At 43.4% G+C, this 16,776-nt stretch overlaps 2 protein-coding genes across 7 annotated transcripts; both read left to right on the top strand.

The window, feature by feature from the left end:
- Window positions 1–443: 443 nt before the first annotated feature.
- On the top strand, window positions 444–11,940 carry LOC128892262 (cGMP-dependent protein kinase, isozyme 1-like). 6 transcript variants are annotated; one of them, XM_054152554.1, is made up of 14 exons: window positions 444–869; window positions 7,260–7,417; window positions 7,489–7,560; window positions 7,671–7,924; window positions 8,039–8,181; window positions 8,245–8,382; window positions 8,716–8,894; window positions 8,955–9,202; window positions 9,529–9,852; window positions 10,222–10,453; window positions 10,534–10,640; window positions 10,744–10,983; window positions 11,054–11,120; window positions 11,446–11,940. In XM_054152554.1, the coding sequence occupies exons 2-14, from the start codon at window positions 7,307–7,309 to the stop codon at window positions 11,539–11,541; spliced, it is 2,211 nt and encodes a 736-aa protein (XP_054008529.1). In that variant the 5' UTR covers window positions 444–869; window positions 7,260–7,306; the 3' UTR covers window positions 11,542–11,940. The 6 variants fall into 6 exon arrangements, with proteins under 6 accessions (XP_054008529.1, XP_054008531.1, XP_054008534.1 ...); XM_054152556.1 differs by lacking the exon at window positions 444–869 and adding an exon at window positions 2,451–2,613; XM_054152559.1 differs by lacking the exon at window positions 444–869 and adding an exon at window positions 2,803–3,112 and having other exon boundaries at window positions 7,260–7,408.
- Window positions 11,941–12,313: 373 nt separating this feature from the next.
- LOC128892263 (cGMP-dependent protein kinase 1-like) lies at window positions 12,314–16,657 on the top strand. The gene is made up of 11 exons (XM_054152560.1): window positions 12,314–12,557; window positions 12,718–12,860; window positions 13,014–13,151; window positions 13,217–13,386; window positions 13,616–13,857; window positions 13,957–14,268; window positions 14,602–14,833; window positions 14,907–15,013; window positions 15,954–16,193; window positions 16,267–16,333; window positions 16,427–16,657. The coding sequence occupies exons 1-11, from the start codon at window positions 12,382–12,384 to the stop codon at window positions 16,520–16,522; spliced, it is 1,923 nt and encodes a 640-aa protein (XP_054008535.1). The 5' UTR covers window positions 12,314–12,381; the 3' UTR covers window positions 16,523–16,657.
- The last annotated feature ends 119 nt before the right edge of the window (window positions 16,658–16,776 follow it).

The raw sequence follows: 16,776 nt of genomic DNA, 5'->3' as shown, positions 1-16,776 counted from the left end.
ATGCGCCCTTATCGTGGCGATGTATCTCGCGAATCGGCTCGATAATCTACGACAAGATAATTCGATGGAATTACCCATTGCAGATAGTCCATGCGATTACATAGGAATCATACACGTCTAACACGATCAAAGTTTCTGACACCTGTAGCGCACCTATAGCTACGTCACTTTTACTAATAGTAAACTTACAATAAGCTCGTTTAGGGGTATATTTTGTACATTCCGTGTTAGTAGAAACTGCGAAAGAGGATTTGTGTCATAGCGTAAGACTGGAATCGCCAATGGCTCCCTTAAGTAATACGATTTCGGCGACCCTCTCCTAATCGCCACCGATTGACGTATTACGGTGGGGATAAGATGCCAAACGATCAAATTGCCAATACCCCCACACGTCAACCGTATCGCACGCTTCGATGGAAAACGTGCCGATGTTTTTCTGCTAGTTGCGTCGAGACCAGCCTGTCGATAACACGCGCGCCTAATACACCTAACTCACGGATCAATTTCAATCCTAATCCGTCTTAACTTATTCTAATCTCGACCACACCGATGTCAACGCCCGCCGAGACGTCCGTCTTCGCGTTAGTTTCGTCGAACGTTCGATTCGATTGACAGTCAACGATACTTTCTCCTCTTGGCGCCTCCGACACGTCGCGCAAGGGTACACGCTTTAAATAAAAATGAAAGCCGCGCATCGTTGACTCCGAAATCCAAATCGACTTCGCTATCGCGAATAATTACGGCACGGACAATGAATCGCGAAAGCGTGCTTTCGGCGATGCGCGCGAGCCGGCGTGTCTCGTGAACCGAGGAGGAAGCGTTTCGACGCGCGAGGTGGTGCCTTACGAAAGTCGAGGAGACTTCGAAACGTGAGTACTATCGAGGAACGTTCTTTGATTCACGGCTCTCGGGATGGAATCCTTGGCGGTGGTTATTCGTTTATTTATTCGTAGGAGAAAACCTCTTTGGAATGTTTCGAAACAAAACAAAATCGTTCTCCGTCCTGAAAATTACGAACACGTAAATTCTATTTTAAATTCCATCATTTCATGAGTTGTGGTATTTATACGAAAGTTAGTCTTAATCTAAAAGTATTAAGCTCGAAATGTCTGAGATTTCAAGTCTGGAGGAGTTGATACGAAAAAGATATTTTATATACATTTTACGTATGCCGCGAGGAATTCTATTTTCACCGACCTACAAAAGTAGGTACGAGTCCTGTGATTCAATTAATCGTGCTATTTATTCTGGCAAATAGAATTACTTGGATTTCTTCTCGAGTCCTGTACACTCTTTTGCACGGAATATTCGTATATTACTTTCTAATTGCATTCTATCGTATACCTCCTTCGTTTCGTACCTTTCATTAATAGAGAATATTGCTTCGGAAGCTATCATACAAGAAGACTCGTCGCGATATAGCGGGGCTTACAGGTTTGTTATAAAAAAAAAAAAAGAAAGAAAAAAAAAGAAAGTGTAAAATCGAAACGCGATAAAGCCGGCTGGTTGGCGATAAGGGAACACCGTTTAGAAGATAAGAAAGTAGAAAATAGGAAAAGCAGGCCAGCTATCGCTGTCTTTAGACGATCGTGAAAATTCGCACGCGAAACGCGCAAAACAAATAAACGATTAATCCGCTAAACGATGATTGTGCGTTACGAGATCCGAACAAGTCACTCTGCTTTCGTTTGACAAACAGGCTTTCGATTGTTTATCGAAGCCAGTGGGTAAAATATTCTCGTTTGCACACAAAGTCAGCTGTTTCGATGATCGTTCAAAAATGAAAGGGAAGCCGAGCGAAGTCGGCGATCTCAAGGTTGAATTTTTTTCTCTCGATACCTCCGCGATATCAGAATGCCGGAAATCCTTGAAAGACTCGGGAATTATTAAAACAGAATAACATGTACTTGATCGCGTTCACGGTGCACGCGTAAAAAGCTGGTTTTTTTGTTTAGTGATTCTTTACCATTAATTCAAACGTCGGAACATTCGATATCATCTCCAAAGATCGTGTTCGTAATATGAATGGAATGTTCGATAATAGAGCACAAGGCAAAGCTAGGTCATCTCTTATCAATGATCGCGTTCTTTATCTAGAATTTCAAGAATAATGTACCTCGTCGGATTGCAAGCCGAATACGTTGAACACGTTGCCCTTTTAAAGCTGTCGTTGGTAATTGCTGAATTACCCCGACGCGAGACCTCGCTCTCGATACCGCGACGAATTCGAATCTCTTTAATCGAAAGTCAACCGTTTTAAAATGGTACGCTGCCACGAATTCGAACGATAAGGTGCGCCCGGTACGTTTTCCTTTGCCCAAAGGCACGTCGGTCGACCTATTTAACGAAAAGAGAGTAGGACTAGTTAGATAAGACGGCCTACCTGTCTGTTGACACTGCGTCTCTTTGTTATCGGCTAGATAAGATTTCTGCGTCTCTGTCGAACTTGAAACATCAGTTTTACTCGCGAATTCGCGGAGTGCAGCTCACCAGTTCCCCGGAAAGTGCACCGCGTCTCGTTCGATCCACGCCCGAGCCGACTCCTCCTCGCGTTTCTCGCGCGATCGATAGATCGTAGTGTCCCGCGTCGATCCGAAACATCCAATCCGAAAGGTGAGTCACGGATCTACGCCGCGTCTGTCGACAATCGTAACAACAAAAATCACGAACTCGCGACTCAAAGGGCGAATTTCTGCGATCTTATGCGCCTTATCTCTCTGATCTAATCGGCCATCAGGGCGGGGGAGGGGGGGGGGCGAGAGGGGCGAGAGGGGCGAGAGGGGAGGGAACACCATCGACCGAATAAAATCGTGCCGACGGCGTGTTTCGATTGCACTTTAGCGAAAACGTCGCGTCGGTGCCGATAATGCTTTCCGTTACCGCGAGCACGGACGTTCGGGTTGGCTCGCATTGCGCAATTACGAGCTAACGCGGGACAATTAAAAAAAAAGAAAAAAAAGAAAAAAAAAAAAGAAACGAAAATATCGATACGGATAATATTGACAGAGTGACCGAGCGTCGGACACGAAGCAATTTGCGGAGTTTCGTGTCGCGAAGCGGAACAGGACGTTCCTCGTGGCAGGAGAGGCTCCCTGGCGAATTCACGATCAAGGTAAATAGGGCAATTTAAAAGGAAATCAAACAACGATAAAGAAACGAAAATATTGGCCGTGTCCTAAAAATAGACCGCGCACGGTTCGCAGCCAATGGGATACGTTTCGTGGGTGACGTTCGAGGAAACCACGTGCGCCACTATTACGCTCGAGTTAATTACACTTGCGATTCGCAGCTGATTAAACGCGACGGTGACTAAAGGCCGCTCGGAACGACGTCGCCGCGATGTTTTCTTTAATGCAGAACAATCGGTTCCTAAAGAGGCGCGCAAGCATCGCTAATTGCCGATCGCGTTAACGCTGTGCGTCGCGAATCGTTGGCCCTTCTTCATAGGAAAATTGTGTGCGTGATAATCAAGCGGACGACGAGCGTCGTTCAACAGCCGGTTGAGGACGTTCGCTCGAGAAAAGGGAGTGTTCGGGAGATTCGCGGGCTCGTGACTGCTTGCTGAAACGTTGCTTCTTCTTCCCAAGTATGTGACAATTTTTTTCAAAATAGCTCCACGCGACGGGACCGATAATAGCTCGCGACACGTCGCTCGGGTCATCTTCGTTGCGACCTTCGATAATCGATCGTTCGAATTAATGAATAATTGAAATTGTTTTTGTTTGCTCTGTTGTAACAGAGTATGTTCCGAAAGACTGTAAGTGGCTATCGCGTGTCTTTTTGTTTACCTATTTCATAAATATGCCGAATAATAAATCCACTATTTCACTAACCGTCGAAGTGAGTTTCACGGTTAATGTTACCAACTAAAACTCAACGTGACTTTCTCGGAATCATTATTTCAAATGACTAACCGTATTAACCAGTGCCAACGATAGCCAGCGATGAATCGATGGATTAATTAATGGCAGGGAAAAGTCATACGAGAACAAGACCAATTAAGGTAATTGCATCGGTAATCGATAGTCCGTCGATTTTCCGAGAAAACGCAAACATCGTCTCTATTAGCGATGTTGTTTCTAGCGCGATACTCGATCGACAAAAATTGCTGCTCATTTTTCCAGTGCAAGAAACGGATCGCCTTCGTTTGGTAATTTATCGCGCACGGTATGACAGCCGTCGCGTACTCGTCGTTCCTTGACGTTCGACGAGCGACATTCGCTTATTGTGCAACGAGAAATTACGAAACCTCGCGTAGGAACATCCTCGCGATTATGTAAAAAGGAACGAAAAGAAAAAGGCAGAGGGAGACGAGCATGGCGCGACGACGTCGGCGCTGACGGCTTCTATTATACGAAACTTTGACATAATCGTCGGCCTTTAACGATACAGGAAACGCTCCTCGATACGAACGTTAGCGCAGTTAGATGAAATCGCGACGGAAACAAACGATTTTCCAGTCCCTCGGTGTTTCACGCCTAGGCGATCGAGCATCGCACGCATGAACGTCAGATTTCTTTTTAATCGAACCGAAACGTGACGTTGATAAATGAGCCCATAATTACGAAAGCGTTCAAAATTGAGTGTTCAAAATTTAAAAAAAAAAAATGAGTTCATCAGTTGTCTCGCGCCACATTATTTTAAACTAAATTAATTCAATGTACTTTTTTTTTTCAAGAAATATATGACAGACCACTTTCGTAATTATGGGCACAAGTCGCAGATCGATTTGGTATCGAATGACTTCTTTGAAGACTATGGAATCAAATCTTTAAGTAGAACGGTATCGAGTCGATGTTTTCTTGGAATAAAGTTGGGTTTAGTTGTGCAAATAATGAAAGAGGGTAATTTTGCTTGCGCAAGTCTAAGAGAAAATTGCCTCTCCCTTTCATAGTCCTCCTTGAAATTCGAATGATCGGGAGGATTATCTGGACATCTGGGAACCCGCTCGAGTTTGTTGCAAACTGGCTTACTAAACAGGGTATAAACAATATTCGGACAAATTCTCCTAGCACGGCTAATCAAACATCTTTATCGACCTCACTCTTCGTAACGAAGTTAAAGTGCCATTCTGAGTCGAGTTCAATCTTCGCTTCTAATTTCAACGTTTCTTTCTTTAACCAGAACCTCTCGATTCTTCGACGAATTCTTCACTTTTTCCAATTTGAATTGTTCCAACCATCCCAAAACCATACCAACCACGACGCTGCCATTTACCTGTGGTTTCGCGTGTATCTATAAAACTACTACACATTTTTGCATGTAAAAAAAAAAATATATGTAACCTAGTGAGATACGCGTCAATGACGGTGCAAAGTTGCAGCCCAGTATCTCTAACAGTTCTCGTTTCATAAAATTCCAAAAGTGCCCCGAAAGATGGCGATGGTCCCAGCTAATTTTTCCTGGTTTTTCGCAAACGTGCAAATTATTTCGAGAGAGGAGAACGCGATATCGTCCCGTTCGCGATAAGATCGACTCCAGCCTTCGTTAACACGACGTTCGTCAACGACCAGCGGACTCGAAGATAATCGTAGGATGTTACATAAGAGAACTACCTCGAACGTCGAACCGTTTGAAACGAACTCGTCCGCGAAATCCAAGGTATCCGTTTACCGCGCTTTCCTACCGTGTTATTTTCGATAACAATCGTCCTGAAACACGCTGGGTTCTATGGTTTCACTTTTCGAGTACCCGGAGGTTGCGAAAATGTGTGTGAAAATATGTACTCTAACTCGAACGTTCCTTACGATAAGGGGAGGTATCTACATTGTACTTCTTTCTGATTACTGCTTCATATCAAATGACTCATTTTACAAAGTAGAATACCTGTAGCTTTAAATTGAATTGTAGTTGTGATTCATTTCCTAATTTCTCCAAAAATACTCCCTTTTCCTATTGGCCTACAACAGTCGCTGCATTGGCGATACGAATACAAACAAGCTGCAGTAGTATCCCCTTAAAGTAGTTCATCCGATGTATCCACTCATGTAACATAGCGTCATTTCCATCGTCGAAAGTCGATCAATTTCACCTCGTTCAGCTCATCCATTCTTTCTCGAATGAAACTTGGAGTATTAGTTTTTAATCTGAAAAGGAATCCAAAAAATGAAGAATTGGTTCGCGATCGAGGATCGAAGTCGTCGAGGAAATCTTTCGACGTCGGTCGCCGATAGGAGCGAGAATAGTCCGGCCGCGAGAACGTGTTAATACGCAGTGACGTCAGCGGACAATATATCGTGCATAGAGCGTGATTAGCATAAGCATGTGACCAGGAGTCGATCGTGGTCGCTTCAAGACTTCCATTGCCGGTGTTCCGATCCTCCATCCAAGAGAAGGAACGGAAATAACGACTCGTGACTCGCGTTTGACGTTCAGTTTCAACCTCGCGTCTAGGTTTCCAACTCGGAACATCTGAGCGTCCGAACGAACGACGCTCTTATCTAGATACAAATTTCCCGTAACGAATAAAAGACAACGGAACGGACTCGGACAAAACGGAATCGACTCGATTATTTGCTCGATGAAAAGTACAATCCGAATTACCAAATGAAACTGTATTCAACGTTTAACGAAACGGAGAGACAGAAGCCATCGACCCTAGTGCTATTGGACAAATAATCGAATAAATAGTTGCCATTGCGTATTTTCTAAACAGATTCACGGCCGTCTCGGATTGTACGTAATCCGCGCAATTACGATCGTTCCTCGAGTGCTCGCGATCCCTCCGTCAAATATTTGCACTCGCGATTTTCGTCGCAATAAAAGGAAGCAATAAAGCGATTTGTTCGCGAACAGCGCTCTGGGGAAACGATAAGCGCACTCGTTATCTTAATTAAAGGCGCGGCGGGGAGCAATCGGTGCCGCGATGAGCGAAAAATTCAGTGATCAAACGAAACGAGCACCCTCGATCGACGCGTCGGTGATCGACGAGAGAGAATATTCGAGGGTTTGATAAGGGTTCAGACCCCTTCTCTACGATTTAATTCGCGACTGTGCGTTATTGGCAGACGTCGAATTTGTGATCTGTCTTTACGGCCTTGATCAGCCTGGGAGCCAACGAAATCGTGATAAGGTTACAAAAATCGATTCCTTTGAAAAAGACGTTGCTCTTGTTTAAACGCAATCTTAATTTACCTCGAGCATTCCTGCGTTTAAACTTTAAATAGAAGAATACCACCGATGGTGCGATTGATATACTGATTAAAGCCGAGGAGTTAAACGCGAGATTGACACTGTGGTTCACTGTGGACGTGTTTCAGGAGCGAAACGACCGTGCTTGCGACATGCTGTGGACGAAGAAAGTACGATGAGGTTCTCGTGTTTCCCGCGGCCAAGCATCCTGGGACAGAGGGGCAGCATCAATCTCACCCCTCGGCCAGGGACCGACGATACGAACAGCGCGACCGGTGTAAGCATAGTAAGCGATCTTCCTAGGGGAATAGACCGTTTTTGAGAGAAGAACAGTCGCATGATCGTTGCTTTTTGCAGAATGGAAACGCGAAGAGCCCGGTGGTGACGAGCTACAAGCAACCTGGGGAACCAGATCTGACTAACGGCGTGGTGAGTAATCGATAGAACGGCGTTTCGGCGAACTATAGAGAACTAATCCAAGGAAAATGAGTAAAACTCGGAAAACAAAGTACCACGTATCAAGGTCCTCTCCTTTTCAGATACGACCCTTGCCAGGTACCGCGGTGTCCAACGGCTCTGCACCGCTCCTGAACTCCACTGGGAAAGGTAGAGCTCCTCCACCGCCTCGGTCAAAGAGCAATAATAATCTTACCACGCATCATGAGAACGAGCAGGAACATGCCAGGAACTCCGACGGTTCCGATCAGCCTGCGCAAAATCCCCGTGGCGGTGTCATCGGTAGAACACCGACGCCACCCTCTGCTCCAACCCCCGTCTACGAGAAGGATGCCAAGTAAGTTCTGAAACAGAAAGAATTACGATTATGTTCACAGTGACGATGAATTGCAATCGATAAGCCAGGGTCGAAACGTTAGCGTTCGTTTAAAGACGTGCATTATTGGCGCAGGTGTAGACGGCAGATCAAGAGAGCCATTTTGGAGAACGAGTTCCTTGGTAATCTCGAGGAGAATCAGGTGGAGGATCTGGTGTCCGCTATGTACCCGAAACAGATACCGCCGGGCACTTTGGTGATTCGAGAGGGAGATATAGGTAACGCTTGACTGTTCGTACTCTACGACTGTACGAATACCGATCTATCAATGTACTCTTCAGGGTCCCATCTTTACGTTTCGGCGGAGGGGGAGTTCGACATCTACCAGGGCAACAAATTCCAACGAAGTTTCGGCCCTGGTGTAGCCTTCGGGGAGATCGCCTTGTTGTACAACACGAAGAGGCTTCGATCCATCAGCGGTAAATACCTTCCATTAGTTTAGAACAAATTAATATGTTTGACTATGCTGTTCGAAAATATTCAAAGACGATTTACTCGAAAACAAAGCCTCCCGTGAAAAGTTTTTATTTTATATTTTCGACCTATTTTTTCGCGTGGAATCACCCACTCCCCTTTTCGTATGATCAACATTTACGATAGTATTCATTTGTACAAACCGATCAAACTTCACGAATCCTATCCGATCTTCGGAATTAATGCTTTATTTCCTTAGTGAAAATCTCTGTCATCTATATATCAATTTCAAGAACAAATGCTTATGTAGTAGAGCGTAACAAAGTGTGTATTTTCAGTAAAGAACGCCGGGAAAGTATGGGTGCTGGACCGATCCGTCTTCCTCACTATAATGATGAAGACGGCCCAGGAAAGACTAGAGGGGAACGTCCGGTTCCTTCGACGCGTTTCCGTTCTCCAAAAGTTGCCCGAGCCGAAGGACCACCTGCTCTCGAAGATTTCCGACCTCATCCGCGTGGTGAGTGTCTCCTAGAGAACTCCTAGAGAAATTTATCCAAACGTAATGCGTGTCTTCTAGGAATTCTTCCCTGCTGGTGCGAAAATAGTGCGGCAAGGGGAGAAGGGCGACAAGTTCTACATAATCAGCGGTGGAAACGTTAGGATCACGAAGGACACCGAGTACGGCGACGAGGAGGAACTGGTTGTCCTGGCGAAGGGTCAGTATTTCGGGGAGAAGGCTCTGTTCGACGACAAGGGCGAAAATCGCAGGCACGCCAACGCTGTGGCGCTCGCGCCTGGCGTGGAATGTTTAACGTTAGATCGATCGTAAGTTGCCGTGAATTTAGTGAATTTTAAACTAAAGGTCGATTCAGACTATACGACACGGACCGGCAACGACACGACAAAACATTAAAACACGCGTTTTAATGGAACTATTCACACTTAACAGACACCGACCTGAACGTTCCGTCAACGGGAATAGTACGAATAGTTCCATTAAAACGCGTGTTTTAGTCTGTATAGTCTGAATCGACCTTAAGCCAGTATTCGGTGAACCGAGTGGCGATAAAATACAGTCTCTTATAAATCTAAAATCTAATAATAGGTAATATAACAATGTTTCCTCCTAAGTAAACCTAAATTAACCTCAGGTCGTTCTTGAACTACCTTGGCGGCCTCGACGAGATACGCAACAAGGACTGGTTGGCAGAATACGAGAAACAGAAGCGATCGCTGACCCCGACGAACTGGACCAACGAGTACTCCAACGTCACCCTGGCCGACCTGGAGACCAGAGGTACCTTGGGGTGCGGCGGATTCGGGCGCGTCGAGTTGGTCACCCTCCAATCGGATTCCGAGAAGAGCTTCGCGTTGAAGAAGCTCAAAAAGAAGGTGATGGTCGAGCAGCAGCAACAAGTACACGTCCTGAACGAGAAGCACATCATGCAAGCCTGCGATTCGCCGTTCATATGCAAGTCAGTATATAGCGAGGACCTGTAATCCCTCTGTTACATGGATTTTATATTGCGAATAATGTTACTTGCATATTCAAGAATTAATTATGTATGTATGTATGTATGTATATATGTATTTAATGCATTCCCAAGGGGTTTGCATGGTCCCACTTCCGTTTACAAATTCTTTACACTTTATTCTATCCTTATCCTATCCTTATCCTATTCTTATCTTACAATTAATCTCTGTAAACAAGAAACGTAAGAGAAAGAGAACGCACGCTATAATGAATCAATTAATATTCCAATTGAACGATAAGTAAGAGAATCTGTAGACCTGTTAGATGTCTCTACGTGCATGTCGATGTGAGATTAATTTCTGTACTCTAGACTCTATCAGACGTACAAGGACGCGAAATACGTGTACTTCCTGATGGAGGTGTGCCTGGGTGGAGACGTGTGGACGTCCCTTCAGAGGAGAAGATACTTCGACGACGGCACCGCGCAGTTTATGGTAGGGTGCGTGGTGGAGGCTCTCGATCATCTTCACTTGCTGAACATCGTTTATAGAGATTTGAAGCCGGAGAACCTAATGCTCGACTCTCGTGGATACCTGAAACTGGTAGCTGTCCAATTTGAAAGAATTACTCTTTGCCAACAGCCTCATCAGGAGATTGAATAATCCGTGGATCGTTTTTCCAGGTTGACTTCGGTTTTAGCAAAAAGATTGGACCACACAAGACGTGGACATTCGCCGGCACCCCTGAATACGTCGCACCGGAGATCATTCTGAACAAGGGACACGACAGGCAAGTGATTTCGAGAACGTCAGGAGGAATGATTATTTAATCGACCGAAACCAATCGCAGTAGCTGGTCGATGCTAATTTATCAATTTCCGTTCCGATCAAAGGGCTGTGGACTATTGGGCGCTGGGAATCTTAACTCACGAGCTGCTGGTTGGCAAACCACCCTTCCGTGGCAGCGACCACATGACCACGTACAATAAGATCTTAAAGGGCATCGAGGTGGTCGGGATACCAAGTATCGTCAGCAAGAACGCCAACAGCCTCATCAGGAAGCTTCTTCGCGTGAATCCTTCGGAGCGTCTCGGATACCAAAGAAACGGCATCCAGGATATTCGAGACCATAAGTGAGTCTTTTGTAAATAGAAATTCATTAAAGAAAAAGTAAAGAGTTCTAACGAAATTTCGTCCACGCAGGTGGTTCCATGCATTCAATTGGCAGGCCTTGCAGAGACTAGCTTTGCCAGCACCGATCGTTCCAACGGTACGTTTCATTTTCACACTTCTTTAGATTTGTTTTATTAACACGTCGACTGCCACGCTAATTTTTTAGAAAATTTTTACGAGGCTACGATTTTATTTTAAAATAATTGGAAAGCGTTTGACGTTACAACCTTAGCAGAATTCAAGAATCTTATTCAGATTGATTTTCTTTAACATCTCATCTTCGAGTTTTTAAAACCCCTAGCGGAAAATCCTGTCGCCTATATACGGGTAATGCAGCGGTGAACGCGTTAAGAAAAGTACGCGTCGTGATAAACCGACAATTTTCGTGACGATTAACAAGTTTTTTCCATGGACTTTTCAAGGTACGAAGCCAGGTCGACACGCGAAATTTCGAGAGGTATCCACCGGATCGCAATATTCCACCCGACGAGTTCTCCGGATGGGATTCCGAGTTCTGACGAGAAAAATTACTGCGCGATGACCAGCAGTACGTGCTTTGTTCCTTATCTGTCGAACGAACGATAAGAGTGACTAGCCGCGGAAGTGCATTGAGAAGGACTCTTACAATGACAATCGTTAAACAAAAACCTAACGTTAATAGGATTACCATTATCTTGGCCAGATGTGGTTATCACCGATGAGTACATCAAAATAGTTTTCTATTTGAACTTGCTAACCGACCTATTTTGGGTCGGTAAACCGCGATGCATATATCGACATCTAGGATCCGTAGGAAAAGTGTGTGAATGATACTCCGATGATCGACGACAACGATATTAACAGCCATTAGCGTTACGAATTGATAATAAATTTATACTTGAATTAATAAAAAGATTCACGACTACTTTGTTTCTGTACCCTGACAATTTCGTTACCTGCACTTGTATCTTCGCTATCATCAGAACGGACATAGGTACGTAAGGTTTTTACCTTGCTTAACCTCGTCCGTTCTTTTAACAATTGACACGCAAGTGAAGTCACAACGAATATTGTGACGAATACACGCGAGATTCTACCAAATACAAAGTTCTTCCAAAGCTTACAATGACATACACTTGTATTGTCATAAGGATTATCCATTCTTATAGAGAATATTTCAATGGTGACTGATCTGATAATTGTTCTTTCAAAAAGCATACTTATTCTACTTGAATCCTCGATAATACGAGACTTATCGAATACACCCGTAATCCGATTTTTCATAGATAAGGTCCGTGCAATTAAAACGGTCAGTCCATCGTAGTACATGTGGCAGTAAACGAATAGTGACAGATGGTCTAGTGGAAAGAAACCTCACGATGCATTACCTGTGTCTTCGAAAGGTCTTCCGAGGCAACGTCCAATTCTTCGAGTCCAAACGGCGGGAGAGCGTCGAGTATTATCGAGATTTGAACAATCAACGTAAACTAGGTGTTGTTGGTGAGGTGAACGTGTCGTCCGACACGCGGATCGCCGTCTTCAAGAAGGACGAAAAGTAAATGAATCGTTGCGTAAACCTGAAATGAGAAAAATCAACGTTTAAGTACTTCCTTCTTTGGATCACGATTATTAAATAAATAATACAATTATCAGACGACGAATGTTTAAATATTACTTCGTTCGCTCCCGAATTCAACATACTTAACGAATTGCAGGACGAAGGAGCTCATCAAGAATGCGATTCTGAAGAACAAATTTCTAAACGACATAGACGAGACGCAAATAGAGAACATCATTTCGGTGATGTACCCGAAACACGTTAAAGCTAATACGAGAATCATCTACGAGGGTGAAACTGGTGAGTCATCGATTCTCAGAAGCATCGTATCATTTACGGGCTGAGTTAATTAGTCAAAATGTGTTATGATCGCCCGTTGGTTCTAAAGCGAATAACAAGGAATATTGTAACGAATCATTCATTAATATTATCAATTGTCACGTGTCGGGCCAGGTTCTCATCTGTTCGTGTCCGAGGAAGGCACGTTCGAAATCTACGTGGGCAGCACATACCACGGAAGCTTCGGCCCCGGTGTCGCTTTCGGGGAGCTGGCCCTCTTGTACAATACCAAAAGATTGTGCTCCATCGACGGTACTCAAAGTCTAAACATTGAACCCAGAATCGTCTTACTGACGAGACACTCGTTTCTTCCCCAGCGAATACGAATGGAAAGCTCTGGGTGCTTGACAGACACGTGTTCCAAACCATAATGACGAAGGGCACCGAGGAGGCCACGCAACGCAATCTTCAACTGCTTCGTCGTATCAAGATATTTAAGGACCTATCCGAAGAGGCGCTTCTGAAAATATCCGACCTAATAACGGTGGTACGTGAGACATTGTTGTAAAAGACTTCTCTAACGAAACATTCAACTCTAAGTCTTACTTTAGGTAAAGAAGGTGTAGAAAATACTTGAGAAATTGTTCTGAAAGACTCCTCTAACGAAACATTCAACTCTAAGTCTTACTTTAGTCAAAGAAGTTGAAGACAATACTTGACACGAATCATACCAAGTCTAGATCAACGGAGCCATCGCTTCTGTATTGCCTCTGCAGGAATTCTATCCTGCGAACTCGTACGTGATACACGAAGGGGACCTAGGGAACAAATTCTACATCCTGAACTGCGGGAACGTGCAAGTCACGAAAACCAGATTGCACGGCGTACAGGAGGAACAGGTGGTGCTCAACAAGGGCGATTATTTCGGCGAAAAAGCACTGTACGAAAACGAATCTCGTCGACAGGCGAACGTCATCGCGTTGCCTCCCGGGGCCGAGTGTTACGCCATAGAAAGATCGTAAATCGAACAAGATATTCACTCCATAAACATTCACATTCATAAAACTGTTCGGCTTTGTTTAAAGGGTTACACGCCACCTTTTCTGTTTCACGTCAGAGTGTTTCTGGATTACCTAGGCGGGATGGAGTCTATCAGAAACAAAAACTGGCTGCGACATCAGCAGTCGTACGAGCAGGACAACTGGAACGACGAGTTCCAGAAACTGACTGTGTCGGATTTAGAAGTGGAAGGAACGATCGGGACAGGTGGATACGGTAGAGTGGAACTGGTGGTCGCGAAATCGATGCCCAATATGAGCTTCGCGCGGAAGAAGGTGAAGAAGGACATGATCACGCGGGGTGGGTTCCAGAAGATGATTTACAACGAGAAGAATAACATGAAGCTGTGCAATTCGCCTTTCATCTGCAAGTAAGCGCAAAGAGGAACACGAGCGGATGAGGATAAAGAAGAATCTAAGTTATAATTCATAATTATCGTAGCTTGAGCAAGCTTTGTTAGAACGTTCACGACCACAGGTTTTGTGGCCTGAAGAAAATGGCGGAAATGAAAGAGAACAGCAGTGAGATACAATTTTCTTTTTCATCTTCAACATTTCTGGGGGGAAACCTGTGATTGGTTTGAGTTCTCTTTAACCTAAAGTTTCTATAGTCTTAATCTATTTCAAAAGTAATTGAAAATCTCGATCCAAAACGATTGCAATCATATTTATAACGAAAAAGAAGTATGGAATTTCTCTTGCAGGTTACACAAAACCTTCAAGGACAAGAGGTATCTCTATTTCCTGATAGAGGTGTGCCTCGGCGGAGACTTGAGGACAGCCTTGCACAGAAACGGCCGATTCGAAAATTTGACCGCTCGTTTCATCATCGCCTGCGTTGTGGAAGGTCTGCATCATCTTCACTCGCTCGGGATCATCTACAGAGACTTGAAGCCCGAGAACATCGTGATCGACAGTCGAGGCTACGCTAAGCTTGCAAGTTTCTTTATTACGAGCGAACGATAACTGATTTTGAGTTTCTCCGTTAGTTCGATAATTCTCTTTACAGACTGACTTCGGGGCCAGCAAAAAAGTCGGCCCGTATAAGACGAAAACCTTCGTGGGAACGCCAGAGTACTTGGCTCCTGAAATCATTCAGTGCAATGGCTACAACGCGTACGTGGTTCTCTCAAATTTCTATTAAGGGGTTAGTCGCAGTCAGGAAGAGGAAAAACGACATTTCTTTGTGATTTTTTTTTTTTGTTGTTGTTAAATAATAATTTGCATATTGTAACATTTAAGTATATTATAAAGCATCTTTTAAAGAACTAAAAAAACATTTTTTTGTTTTAAGAAACGTTAACTTACATCGTCATAACAGCCGATGACGTAGACGACGATTTAAAAACATAGGTTTGCGGCGAGCAAGATTTCTCTACGCTGATTTACCTGAAAGCAAAAACAAAGGTAGATTTCGAAAATGGATTAGACTAGCGGGTCCCCGATCGAAGGATTTTGGGAAAAAATTAATTTAAAACAAAATGGCGTACATTTGAAATTGATTTTCAATTTTTTCACTAAAATTAAGCGATTCAATACAGGGTAAAAAAAAAGGATACAAGAAAATAAAAAAAACCTTCGATCAGGGACCCGTTAGTCTAATATATTTTCTGAATCTACCCTTTGGTTTTGCTTTCAGGTGCACCAGTTTGAAGAAATCTTGCTCACCGCAAACCAAGAAATGGACTAACCTTTTTTTAGAACAAAAATTCTTTTATAGTTCTTTAAGACATACTTTCCAATATAGTTACATTTCATTCATAAAAATTATTATTTAATACCTTTAAAAAATTTCTATTACACAAGAAACTATCCGTTTCCATTTTCCTGACTGCGGCTAACACCTTAAAAATATTTTCCTAGCTTTTTATTGTACAAACAAATTCGACTTAGCTAACAAAACTTTTTCTGGACGTTTACGTGCTGGATGTTTACGTGTTTCGACCTTCGAGCATTCTTCGGGAATTAATGTAGTTTAAAAAAAAAAAAAAAAGTAGAAAAAGTATCGCTTAATGTAATACCTTATTTTTCGAACGATCGTTTTCTATTAATAAAGGGCGGCTGATTACTGGGCACTGGGAATCTTGACGTACGAAGTACTCCTGGGTCGAACACCGTTTCAAGACGTCAACGATATGGAGATCTACAAAAAAATTATACAAGGTTTCGATGAAAGACTTTTACCGCCTGCTGTGAAAAATTCAGCGAAACAATTTATCGCGTCCCTGCTGCAGAATAATCCCGTTAAAAGGCTCGGTAATCTGATAAACAATGTTGCCGATATTCGCAATCATAGGTACGCGATCATGTGTAAAAAATGGGTTGAATTTTTATGACTGTGTATCGATTATTCGTCGAATTGATTTCAGGTGGTTTAATTATTTCAACTGGCAAGAGCTGCAAAACCAAACGATGCCTTCTCCCATTGTACCGAGGGTAGAAACTATTTCTAACTATTCTCTACACGTCGATTCTCGCGAAATTAATTAAATTACGAGATAAATTGTTCGTTAATTTGTTTATTTACAGGTTAAAAATCACCTCGATATGAGAAACTTCGAGAAATGCTCTCCCGATTACACGGCGTCACCAGCAGATTACGCCGACTGGGACACTAATTTCTGATTTAATATATAAAATTACCGTAGAAATGGTTTACTATTAGTAAACTTTGTACTAGTTTGGCTAGATTTCAGTATTCAATCCTTATTTCGTACGGAAATTTCAAATAAACTACTTAATATTTGAAAGAAATGTGCACTTACCCCGCCCGTACAATTCCCACCGTCCTACCTTACTGGCTGTCGAGAACTGGAATAATCGATTTCTACATATTTCAGTAGTTACAGTTATAACACTCGTTAACTGTAAATATGTTA

Source organism: Hylaeus anthracinus, unplaced genomic scaffold (genome assembly GCF_026225885.1).
Source record: "Hylaeus anthracinus isolate JK02 unplaced genomic scaffold, UHH_iyHylAnth1.0_haploid 12002, whole genome shotgun sequence".
Taxonomy (NCBI): domain Eukaryota; kingdom Metazoa; phylum Arthropoda; class Insecta; order Hymenoptera; family Colletidae; genus Hylaeus; species Hylaeus anthracinus.
The sequence above is the reverse complement of the archived record's forward strand: the minus strand, read 5'-3'. Positions and strand labels throughout refer to the sequence as shown.